General features: G+C 39.5%; 1 protein-coding gene across 2 annotated transcripts in view; it reads right to left on the bottom strand.

Annotated features, from left to right (window-relative positions):
- Window positions 1–13,716, bottom strand: part of cdh13 (cadherin 13) — a 298,033-nt gene that overhangs the window by 141,110 nt on the left and 143,207 nt on the right. For both annotated transcript variants that reach the window (XM_022749887.1, XM_022749888.1), the window contains exon 7: window positions 3,870–4,014. In XM_022749887.1, the coding sequence (XP_022605608.1) occupies window positions 3,870–4,014 (145 nt within the window). The remainder of the gene's footprint in view (window positions 1–3,869; window positions 4,015–13,716) is intronic.

Here is a 13,716-nt window from a genome sequence, read left to right as displayed (position 1 = left end):
CAGTCTTCAGAGCTGCATCCTTCATCTTATCGCTGAGCTCAATTAGATCTGGCATCCATGGCAACTAAAGTACCAAGGAGCTGTCAGAAGACAACATGGTGAAAATAAAATAAACTTCAGTTAATTTTGTTTTGCTCACTCTGGTTTATTCAACAAGGCTATAATCCACTCAGGAAATAGCACTTTACAGAGAGCTGTGGATTATAAAAACCTTTACTCAGTGTCTTTGAGAGATATATATATATATATCAAAAAATACAGTATAATGTAATTGCATTTAAAATCAAATTAAATTATATCAGGCCAAGTTGCAAGAGGGTCTCTGGTGGATGATATCAGATCTCTCCCAGTAATGTAAAATTAGTTTTTTAAAAATGTAGTGGTGCTGAGCTGGCAGAAGTCTGAGTTAACTTGTCTACTAAACAGAGTCAGGGCTAAAACTACTACAGAATGATGATTCAGGTGTTTTGGGAGGTCTGGCCCTCACTGGGGCCAAACCAATAAGAGATTTTCCTGCTGGGGATTTGTCATATTTCCGATTTGCTCCCAGTGGACTAATTTTCTCATTGGTACAGGTATACAGAAATGCACACAGATGCACACACGGACTTCTAAACCTCACAGACAGACACAATGATAGCATGTGGGGTTACATGTATGACCAAAGGTTAATGTACCAAAAGTTACAGTGAAAGCACCAATGAATTTTTAGAACAGGAATCCACATTATAAAAAACATAAATGTAAAGATGGAAAAAAGAAGCAATCACTTGGTATTTTTCTTCGTATCACTTCTTTACAGTGAGATTTCTGATTCCATCATTTTAGCCCCGTTACAGTGCAGATTCAAAGTATGAAAATGCACTCTTTGGTTGACTGCATTATTCTAACAAGATTCAATTGTGCACGTTTGTCAGCCTATTATCTAGCTGTCCATAGCCAGTAATGACATGCTGTTGCTTACCTAATATATACCATCGCATAAGCAATGTCTGCATTAGCAATTCATTACACAAGTTCAGCATAACGTTGACAACCACTCAAAATGTCTCCATGGGAAGCTCTGTGTGTGTGTGTGTGTGTGTGTGTGTGTGTTTGTGTGTGTGTGTGTGTGTGTGTGTGTGTGTGTGTGTGTGTCTCAACTCTGCCTGTGTGTTGACTGATCCCTCTTATCTGTGAAGCTCTGTTGGTGATTAAGGTTTTTGTCTGTTGGCTGTCTGTACTAATGATGTGAGAACAAACATAGTGAGAGGCTTTATAGGTTTTTGTTTTACCGCTTTCATTTTACTGTCTGTCCTTTCTACTTTTAACCTCATGACTGTGAACTACATCAACTGTATTTCTGCAAACAATCTGCGCGCTACAACTTGTTTGCCCTGCCCTCGAGACATTTGACATGGAGACCCTTTTTTAAGTTATTTTTTTTGGCCTTCATTACACAGAACCAGAAGGAACAGACAGGAAATTCAGGGAGAAAGTAGGGGAATGACATACAGCAAATAGTCCGACCGGCCAGGAGTCGAACCGGGGACTCGCTGCTCAGAGCATGCGTGGTATGCGCCCTAAGCATTCAGCTACAAGGGCCACTTTTTTCTGTGAATCAGTAGAAAGAGGTTCAAGGTGAACAGCTGGAGCACACAGGGTGAAGCAACTGATTTTTGCTAATTTCATCATAAGCATCATATGGTGTAAGTATGGCAGTTGGAGAAACTGCATCACTAAGAAAATTACATTTTAGCAGGCGTAGTAAGAGCAGAATAGTCCGGAGCAGGTCTACCACAAAGCCCCATCATTAAAGAAACCATTGCAGTGTTGAAGGTGCAGAAATATAAATCCACATCCTTTGGATAGTGTCGGAAACCATTCAACAATGAGAGCCGAATACAACCTGGCAGTTAACAGCAACAGACAGGCTGTCCAGGATGTGGACGCCTCCACAATTCTCACCCAAGCATCAAGTCATATATAACCATTGTATGGTGGATGACAGCCATTCACACCACAGCTGTACACTGACAGAATAGGAAATATTTGAGTCTTAATTTTCCCTGCTTTAAAGACTAAATAGTCCACACACAGTTACACACACACAAAGGTTGCATGACGTTAGCAAAGCAACTTTCCTGAAATAAAAATGCTGTAAATTTAAAAAGCATTTATTTAGATTCCATCCCAGTTAGGGCACAAATTTCACCTTAACAAAAACAACAGTGATAACAGCTCAGAGAACCAAAGAAGAAGCTACTGTGACAAATTTACAAGGGAATATGAGAGAAGATGGAGATTTATAGTAAAAACCAGAGGTGAAGAGTCTTGTCAAAGGCTCTGACAGTCACACCTCAAAATGATTCATTCTAAGACACTGAACCATGAGATGTTAGCATTGAGGTGGGATGGCGACGGTAGTGCAGAGTAGCCCCTCCACCTCAGATAAGCTGGAAGTTGTCAAAAAAACTCAACAACTTATAATATATACTCAGTTGTCAGTTTAGTTGGTAAACTTAGCTCAAACTACTGCAATTTAATTCAACAGTCCAGTAATAAATCCTTCTTCATTAAGTTTACAATGTTCAGTTTTTATTTTAGAGAGGTGTTGATTCAACTTTATGGTCATTAAATATAAGCGTGTTTACAACTATTGTGAGCAGAGCTGACATTTTGCTGTCATAAGACTTTGTGTGCAGGGAAAAGGAACAACAAGTAAAATTATAACTTGCCGTTCTGTGTCTTGTCCAAGGACACTCTGACATATGGACGGGAGGATTCGCCAACCCTGCAATTATTGGACAAGCCCCTCCATTTCCTGAGCCACAGCCATCTTGACATGCTTTCAGCCCCTTTAAATTTTTTTGTACTATTTACTGTGCATACATTTTAGGTACTTTATACGTTTAGATTCTTATCCATCACACAATACCATCAGCCACCCCAAATTCATTCTGCAGCATGTCAACAACCAAACATACAGCCAGAACTGTAAGAGACAAGAAGTCCTGCAACACAGCCCTGATCTGAACATCACTGAGTCAGTCTGGGATTACACAAAGAGACAGAAGACACTGAGACAGCCTAAATCCACAGAACTGTGGCAAGATGCTTGGAACAACCTACCTGCTAAGTATTTTGAAAAATATATGATATAACGTGTACCAAGGACTGGTGCTGTTTTAAAGGCAAAGGATGAATATTAGGACCGAATATTCATTTGATTGAGGTTTTTGCTGTTTACAACACTTTGTCTGGTTAATTGATAAATAAAAAGGCATTATATAAAGTATCCTTACTTTACTTTTAGTGCCTATTCTTTCAACAGTATTGTATTTCTTATGACAAAGTACTATTCCATTCACATCTGATGCAGTGTTTGATAAATAAAGCATTAAGGTTTACTTAAATATGAATGAAATCTAATATTCATTATATACAGCCTGACAAGATGAGATGAGATGGGTCCTCAAGGTGAAGCTGCTTGCCAGCATAACACTGTCATTAAAACTTAGCCACCAATGAGAGTGGTGTGTTAAATAAATAAATATAGGCCATGACATCGGCTGACGTGCCTCTGCAAGTCATGATGATGATGTAAAACTGCATGCAGTAGTTCAGTGCTCTTATTAAATATGTTTGTCTTTAGGTGATTTTATTATTAAGACATGTGCAATGCACTTTTTACTGCATCACCACAACTACACATAAAAACCACCCCATTCAGGACACCAGTGTAAATGTCATCAACACGACCTCACTACACCTCAGATCAAAAGACATCTTGAGTGTAGCAATCATAGTGTGTGTGATATTGCTGTCCAGATAAATCCAATAATGGCCTAGTTCTCTCTCGACTCCTTCAATATAACAATATCACCAACCTGTAGGGGATCCTTCAAGCACCTCTCCTGCATAACGTGTCTCTTTGAAGATGGGCCGGTTGTCATTTTGGTCGATGACAGTGATCAGTAGTAAGGTGGGTTCATCGATAAGGTTTCCAGCGAAGTCTGTGGTTGATACTTCCAGCTGTGTGGATGAAAAGATAAAGGAGTTTATTTTCAACAATGAAGATGATGTTCAGGGGGTCTCTCGTCTTGTTCATGGTCATCTTCATCAAACTGTAGGTGGCTGGTTCAGATACTGTGCTGTTGTGCATCCTGCTACAAAGACTTCCCACCAGTCCTCTAATGAAAAGACAGTAGTAAAAATACAGCTACACATGGACTAGCTTGTCTTAAGACAGATAAACACAGCTGCAATTATTCTATCTAAGAGCTTTCCACCATCTTTGGTTTGTTTTTGTTTTTTTAAACAATTTCTTACTTCCCTTTAAAAGGGGCTATAAGTAAGTTCTCTCTGCCGCCTAACATGGTAATGTGATTGTGATTATGGTCGCTTGCCAAGTGATTCAGCCATCATTGTATTTACAAGACAGGAGGTTAAAACATGCCTTCTGTGTACCTCTACTTCTTCATCCTTTCATGCTGAAATGAGGGCAGATTGGACGCCAGTGACTCATTATAGCAAAGTAATATTTTACAAGAAGGGACAGGAAGTTATAATGCTAACTTTAGTAGAAGAAAAGAAGTGACAGAAATAGAAGCAAAACAAGAGTTAACACTGGCATTTCTTTCCACTCCTGGGGACAGCTCTTGTCGAGTGAAGGAATGAAGTTTGATTCTAAACTCGCAATGTTTCAGCTGTCAATGCTAAAGTCGGCTATGGAGTGATAGCAAAAACTATATAGCACCTTTAAACCTGACTAAAACGGGTCTTTGAATATGTATGCATCTTCAGATTCCTTTACAGGCACTGTACATATACAGATAATACAGACAGAGCCTGTTCATATTAATCATCCTGTCCTCCTCCTCCACCTCATCTGCTCCATTACGGAGGGATTCTCCATTGGCCCACATCACATATTTATACATTATGTTTCTCTGTACTCTGCAGTATTGCTACTCATCCCCCCTGGTTCACCTAGGGGACCATACCAGTTTAGATATGCACAGTATCCATTCAGTAAACAAGCAGCTATTAATCCAGAGAGGTCAACCCTGTTTAGTCAGCCCACCTCTTGCTTTAATTTGTGCCACCAACAAGATGGTAAATGAAACTTGGAGGTGCAACTCTCTACACTAATTTCTCTAACACAGGTTGAATGAACTCATCTTTATTGACAACTTTTAACTGCCCTGGTTTCAGGTTGATAAGGGTAAATGTCATTTTGGTGGAAGTGACCAGCTGATTTATTTATTTATTCTTTTAATTTTAAAGGACAGTGATGATTAATGGATATTTTCAGAGAGTGTCATCTTTTTGCAGTTTACATTAATTGCTTGGGTAATTAACTGATGTGATGCCGATGCACATAATGGTTTGAGAATCAATCATAACAGTGATAAAGAAAATGTGTTCGAGCGATTGGTAACCCAGTCTAAGTCATGCTGACTGCTATGTGAGGCTGTAATTGAGCTAAATGCTAAATTTGCCATGCTAACATGCTCACAATGAGAAGATTTCTTTTGCACTTCTTTTCTTGTTGACAAGCTCTGCTTACTAGGGGAGAGTCGCTGATCAGATGTCAAAATTCAGGCTTCACAATGGATAAGAATGAGTATTCAAGACATATTTTCTACCTGTATTCATAAATACCAGTATCATTCCAAACGGACCTAATACATTATTCAAAAGCTACATGCAGCCTTACTGCAAGCACCATTTTCAAAATAATCGGTAATTGTCATGAATTGGGATTATTAATATAAAAAATGAAACTTGGTTTAAGTTTGTTTATTAGGAAAGATTTTCTCAGCAGTGTTTTACTCTTTAGTGATGTCTTAGAAAGGATGTGGTCATAATTTTTAAATTTTACATGAAGTACATTTGGGTATGGATTAACAGAGGCTACAGACTGGAAAAGTTAACACACCAAAAGTATGTGCTAGTGCTAGTGACTGGACAAAGAGATTGTCACAGATTTAAGATAGCTTTTGATATGATCTAAGCTTGTCTGCTACTAGAAATCCTATCTCCGGAAAAGGCTGTAACCTATGAAGTCAGTGATCTGTATCCTATAAAGATACCATATGTAATGACATTACCTCCATTTCAATCTAATCTAGTAATTTGTGACTAAAGACATCACCTAACTTCCTTTATTAGCACTGGAGCAAGGCTGTGAAATTCATCAGAGAAAGAGAGAAAGAGAGCGAGAGAGGTTCCTCCTTTATCTGTAGGATCACATTACCAGCCTTTCCTCTTCCTATCAGTAATGCATGACATCACACAACCTCTCTATCACACGGGTCATCCCACTCCTCTCCCTCTATCTCACTCCTCTGTCTTCCTCTTCCTTTGTCCTCCTATCTCTCCGTCATCATGGAGCCTGGAGCTTATAGCGTAATGGCAGTAATGGCACACATGCAGCTGAAGTATTTAGGTGTTAGGAGCCTAATGGTTTCATATATCATTTCGTCCTCCTTTTCTCTCTTCTCTATGCCTTGAAAATATACCATGAGAAGCTTTTCATGACAGGGACCATATACCCCTCTGTCTCCATCCCACAGAACTGCTGACTCTCAACTAATGGTGTTCTCAACCTAACATGTATTTTCATCCTGTCCACTGAACAGCTCACACACTAAAAAGCATAGTGTATGGCTGAAACAGGCATACAGGGATCTGCATAGAAGAAGAATTACTCTCCTATGCCAGCAAGCAAATGTACGCATGGCTTTACACACACTCACTCACTCACTCACTCACTCACTCACTCACTCACTCACTCACTCACACACTCACTCACACACATTAATGCATGCACACAGTCTAGCTTTTTCTTCTCAGCATGTCTGAGCAGTAATGAGAACATTAGCAGTGAGGTGCCGAGCATCACATTATTTGAATGGAAGATCACCCCAACAACACAGCGATAACCTGTTTGGCAGAAAGAGGGAATACATAATCAAACACGTATCAGCTTATATCAAAAGAAATGGTGTGATCTTTCAAATGTAGCCATGAACAGCTTTGATTTGCTTGACTTTCTTTGAGCCTTACAGAAGCTACGTGTGAACATGCAAACGTCTTAGCTGTGCTCCATTTCCATACTACATACAGTTTACAGTATATCAGTATGTATTCTGAGTAGTTTGTGTATTCAAACCAAAAATAGTGAAATTATTCATTATGAAGTGTTGTGAGTGTTGTAATGATGGAAGCTATTCTAACATAATATCATGCGCCTACTTGCAGCTTGCAGCAAGAAAAACTAAATTACACATAGTGGTGTAAGACTGCTTCAGGACGTTCTCAGGAATACAAGAAAATTGGTCTTTGTTAAGTATAGAGCTGCAAAATCACTTTTTTTTAATCAGTTTACCAGATATTTAAAAAATAATAATCCTGACTCTATTTGAAAATCCAAAAACAGATACAGCAAAACTGAAACTGCGCCTCTAAGTACTGCAACTTCAAGCAAGTGGTGATAAATGACCATCACAGATTTTTTTATACCTTGTCTCAAAAGCGTAATCTTTTACAAAGAATGTTTTTTGTACCCTGTGGGCTTTATGTAAAATAGTGAGTCTGATTTGCAACAATGGGAATATTCATCAAATAGAATTTGGTAAAAGCAGCATAACTTTTCTCAGTCTACACTCATCTTGCCACTGCTACTACTGTAGGTGCTAGATTTCCTCTGACAGCTCTTATTGTACTTGTGTATAAAAAAAGCCTCACTGGTCCGCAGTGGTTGGATGCTTGTGTAAATCCTCACCTATGCACCCTTTCTCGACACTTAAATATTTTTGCATAATGAAAGATATGACGTGATTTTGTCTTTCCATGGCAGCCATATAAAGGGTGAAAGAAAGTGTTTGGTTTTCAGTATGTATTTTCAGTATCTGGGCACTGTCTTTTGGGAACATTAGAAATAAGGTCTTCTGAGATCAAATCAGCCTCCAGCATATAGCATGTATAAGTTATACTGCACATACTCTACACAACACCATCATCAGTCATTCCCACCTCCAGGGAACTGTCAACTCCTAAGAATGTAACAGTCAAAGATAAATAATAGAGAACTCCCAGTTGAATATGAAAAAATATATAAAACATATTTCTTACTTGTTTGGATGTACACTATGCTTTAAATTTCATTAATTATCTGTTATTGACTCTTTCTGCATCAATGTGCAAAGAAAATCACTCATTACCTTCCAAAAGAGCAACCAATCATGATGACACAGAGAGCGTGGGCGTGTTGGCACGTTCGTGTTCGTGTTCGTGTGTGTGTGTGTGTGTGTGTGTGTGTGTGTGTAGCTTAGTGAGGGAAGTTTAAGTCAGATGAAAAGGCACTGCATTCCTCACACGGCTCATCACTTGCCTGTTAGCAAAATGAGGAGGCTATTTTGTCTCTATCATGGATCATAGCGAAATATTTTCTCTAGTTGAAAATTAGCATGTACGTGTGCAAGAAGGGTCGGTGATTTCATTTGGAGAGAAAATTACTTATTAAAGGCAGGGAGAATTGGAGAAGATGGGCCCTGCTCGTGCCAGATCAGTCACAGAGGAGTTGACAGGCTCTGACCGTTACCTGTTTAGCATCTGACCTGGCCGCAGCCTCAGAGTGTTGTCTGTGATGACAAGCCATATTGTTTGTTAAAATTAAAGTTCTCTGTGAATGCATCTCTCCAGCAGTTGCTTTCCCCTCATTTTCATTTTTTCTCTGAGACTGTGTCGGAGAAGCTTTAGCTCTGTTATTATCCCACTGAGACCTTGACACATCTCCATGGGTGAGAGGTTTCCGTTTGTTTTGAGGCCAACCTTCTTTCGAAATAATGACAGTACTTATTCATTATCTAAGTGTTCCTCATATGATTATTTTCCATGAATGGACCATGGTTAATTTAATCCAAATGGATGCTAGATGATGAATATCTTCTATTAATATTGCTATTGCAACAAAAGGATTTCCTCATCCATGTAAAGCTTGTTATTGACAAGTACCATTTACTTGTGCAGCAGCAGACATCCAATATATCTCCTTTTTTAAAATACTGACACAACGTTGGTGTTAGAGGACTGTGACTCGGTCCTCTGGAGCGTGGAAAGGCTTCAGAGCAATCGAACTCAGACAAGAGGAATCAGTGATACATACAAACGCTCCTCTCCATTTGGAAGAGACACATAAACACGCTGACACACACAAATACAGACAGTGTGTGCAACTGTAACTTAACTGGTCAAGTGCGAATAAGAGTAACTACACTTGATTCTGAAATCCCATGGCATGTCCTAACCTCTCCTCTGTCTCCAAGGATACCTCCTGGTATTGAGTTTTGAAAGGCCTTTGTGTCCATATTAGAAGCTAGGTTGATTACAGGGGTTGGATATAGGCAAGGGTGTGAGCTAAAGCCCCAGTCAATCGGGCGCTTGGCTTATTGTAGCAGAAGTGGAAGAAAAGGTAGCTGAGCTGGGGAGGCTTTATCATAGCCTTAAACACAGACAAGAATAGGAAGACTAAAAAGGGAAGTGGTGAAAAGGGGCCGAGTCATGCATATGGAAGCGTCTCCGTTGCCTTCCACTGCCATCGCCTCATTTCACATTCACTCAGCATTCATCTCCTCCTGAGCCATTCAAGTAGTCCTCCCTTTCCTAGGGAGGTGAATTCAAAGGGGCTCTGCCTGCCTGCCGTTTTCTTAAGATCCCAGTGAAACTGCTCTGTGGTAGCTCCAAGGTGAATAGTAGCCAGCACCTCCCAAACACTCCTGTGGCTCAGCCTTTATCAGCAGGCCGCGCTCCACCCTGCAGCCCGGTCCTGCTCTGACACAGTTCAGACAGTCCCCAGAAGGGAGAGCTTTCCCTCCCTTAAACTCTCCCTCTCCCTCCCTCTGCTCTCCCTTGGACGCAGCAAAGGGCGCATAATCTGATCACTGCAAAACTTGCTGATCTGCTTCACAGTGCAGCTCCAGCAAGATGAGTTTGATTGGTTAGATCAGAATAGCTAGAAACAGAGAAGCTGGAGGATGGGGCAGATACATCAAAGATGTGTATCTGAACAGTAAATCTTGACAGCCTAATGACTGTGGGGAGAATGGAAAGTTAGCAGCGCCACTGACCGTAAGAACTCAAACAGGGATCATAATATGCAATTGGAAATGGTATTGTGTTTCAACAAAGTCTCTTAGAACAATATCTTTTCATTGTGTTGAGGTCAAAGACAAACGTCATCTTATTTTATCATGTTACATTATGTAGAAGCATTTCAGTCTTCTTTTCAATTTTAATAAACCTTATACAGCAAGATGTGATAACAACAGAGGGATGTTATTCTCCCTCATTTTCCCAGAGGAATTTCACTTTTTCCTCTACTCCATTCAAAGCTTAGACCTTGAGGCATCAGCTTCTCTTAGAAAAGTCTACTGGGAGAAGAGGATGTTAATCCATCGGTCCTGTACACATATGCTGCATCTACCTTCAAAAACTCGAATAATTCCATACCAGTGAAATTAAGCCATGGGAGCAGGCCATCAAGAAGGAGGCACAGCTGCCAAGTGTGTTTCATCCTCTCACCACGGCGCTGAGAGACACAGGAGGACCAACTGGGAATGGGTGACAGTTTTCTGCAGAGGAGCATATTTTTCTGCAGAGTGAAGCCGCAACTTTACGCCATCAAAGCCAAAACAGTTGAATCAAAAACTTCTCCTAAGCCTGAATTATTAGATTTAGGCTTTCCAGAGACATTTTAACCACACTAGTGGAGTGTCTCTGGGGTGGGAATATCGGTTCACTGTTTCGGCCCAGAGTGAAATAACTGAAAAACAACTACTGGATGAATTGCCATAGCATCTTAGCTATGCCTCCAGGTATTTATTTCAGGCTAACAAGACCAGCCCATCATCTGAATGAATGGGGAGAAAACAATAACTTCATTTTCAATGGTCGAGAGGAAATAAAAACTGCATGTGTAGAATCATCTGTCAAATGCCTTAAAAATGCCTTTTTACCACAGGTTATACTTCTACTATGTGCAAGGGTTTGGCTTAACACGATTGGCTAGACATGTTTCCCTTTTGGTTGTTATAGAGCAGACAATTGGCTTATTGGGGAGGGGTGAGATATATGTAATGCGACGTCTTTGTTGGCATAAGACACTTTTCTATTCAGGATTCTTAGAGTGGTTTGTTTCTCTCTTGTAACGTCTCTGCTTGAGCCTTCTGTCACTGACAATTTGTTTGGCATGTCTTGTAATATCTAGATTAAAGGTCACAATTAAATCCAAGTTAGAGGTATAATAAAAATAGTGGCTCAGTAAGTAATTTGTTTTGATTTGGTTCACCCCATGCCGCAAATAATTGCAGTCATTTTAGTTTAATATATCTATATAAATCTATCATATAATATATTATGATCCCAATAACATCCCAAATACTCTACAGGCTGGAATAACACATATCCTCACTCAAAAACTTTACATTAATGCAGATTTTAATCAATAATTAATTCTTAGCATAACCTTTCATGTAATCCACAGTTTGTTTGAGTCACCAGCCCTAAATCTTTAAATGGAAATGTGTATGCCTTAGTGGTCTAATAAAGCTGGTCTTAGTTAGTTTTATAACCCTTTTCATTAGTCATTAGCAGCATGAACATCTTAGAAATAGTAAATTATTAAAAAAAAAGATGTTACTGTGCTCTTCAGGAAACACAACTGCTCTTGGAATATTGGATTGTGTTATGTGTGGATCTCTTTTTTGTCTCTCATCCCAGAGTCATTGATCTGAAATGTTCCTCATTACATCAAAAGAAAAGAGGCCCTTGGAATGTCAAAGAAGATATAAATAGATGGTCTTTGGAGGGAGAGAGATTGAACTAAAGTGGAAGGTGAAAAAGAGTGGGGGAGTTAAAAGTATAGAGAAGATAGAAAATGATAAGAAAGATCTTTCATTCAGCTGGCTGTCTGGCAAGATAAAAAATAATCCTACTTCTGAAAGGTGTTGAAAGAGTCACAAAGGCTCTCCCTGGTGTATCACGGTACAAAATAGCCCCCCTCCTTTCCGAAGGTTTAATTCAATCTCCTTTTGTCTGGCACTGAAGGTACTGTTTGGAGGGCTGGTGGAAAACCAGGCTCATCTGTCTGCTACAATTTTCGCCACTTCTTATAATGTTTCATATTTGTCCATACAGGAGGTCAATATATGATGCAGTCAGGACTGAACTATACCACCAGTATGACAGCTGTGTGCAAAGACTGTGTTCGTATTTCATATTTAACCTTCTATAGGAAGGTGAAGAAAAATATGTCACAGCTTAACATGTTGTACAGTGTGCTCATTTTGCATTATTTACAGCATACTTTATTATACTACTGTATCTACTGTATGTCACAGTGCACATTACATGGTTGGCAAAATTTGTGATGTGCTTTGTGTGCACCTTAAGATGATTTTAAATTTAAAGGACTAGTATTAATCAGTGCAACAATGACCAAATTTAAAATTAGTAAGGTTTTTAACAATTTGAGATGTCTTGAGCCTGGTTCAGGGCTGGTCCAGGCAAAGTGTAACGGACCATATTTTCTAGAATAAACCTGATCAATTTCTGATCCTTTCTCTACTGTTCTTTCTCTTCAGCTTGCTAGTGTTGCAAAGCTGGTCTCCATTATGACAGCTGGGCTCTACAGTTTGAGCATTTCACACATTTGAGCAGTAAATTACAGTGTCTGAATGTAAAATATGATTTGAGTGCACCAGTGAGACTGACAAATACATGGAGAACCAACAATGATGAACAGTTACTAAATCTTTTAACTCTTTTCTCTTATTAGCAAACAGAACTGTACAAAACATTCCAACAAGTCCTCCAAGTTAAACGAGGCACAGGCGTTTTCTGATCTGATGGCTCTATCAGCAGAACGATATCATGTGTCACTTTTGAAAAAAATTCATCTGTTTTATGATGTCATAATGCTATGGTCAAGGCTTGGTTGGCTTAATCACAACAACAACGCTGGTAAAGTTCAGAAAAAGATCATGGTTTGGGTTAAGTTCCTTTACTCTGATCACCATTACTAGAGCTGCAAGGGGGCTTTGTCACTTGAATGTAAACATATGGAATTTTTGGGGCAGTTGCTGAAACAACTTGTGCTGTTGATCTTCTGGGGAGAACAGTCTCAAACACTCAGGTAGCAGCTTCTCATATGTAGCCAGCAGTCAAGTCGTTTTTGCCGGTTGAAATGACAAAATTCACTGGCAGCAAGTCTTATCAGCTGTCGCTTCTGAACAATGATTCATGGTGATGGTGGGCCAAAATAGAAATTTCTGCAGGATTCTGTGGCATACTGGATTATAAAATTTGGATATTTAGACAGTTTGAGAAACGATTGTGATGAAACTTTGAATACAACTTACTTGAACTTGACTTTCAGCTGACTTAGGAGCGAGTAAATAATCAATGTGTTTTAATTTTTAGATGGCCTATCATTCTCAGACATGACTTTGTCTCTTTCTGTATTTACTTTTGTGCCTCCCTCAGGAAAAATTCTAACAATCTAGTGAGCCATTACAGTCCATTTCCCGTCTTTTGTGGTCAATGTCAGCCATTTTGGTAGATAACATTGGGGGTGTTTCTGTTTCCAGTCTCTTCAGTTGAAAGTGGAGCTGCCTTGTTACAAAAGCAGAGTGCATTAGGGGTTGTGCCATGTGCCTCAGCAGGCGGCGG

Source organism: Seriola dumerili, unplaced genomic scaffold (genome assembly GCF_002260705.1).
Source record: "Seriola dumerili isolate Sdu_G_001 unplaced genomic scaffold, Sdu_1.0 BDQW01000147.1, whole genome shotgun sequence".
NCBI classification, from domain to species: Eukaryota; Metazoa; Chordata; class Actinopteri; order Carangiformes; family Carangidae; genus Seriola; species Seriola dumerili.
Note: the sequence above shows the minus strand (reverse complement) of the source record. Positions and strands in the feature narration are given on the sequence as shown.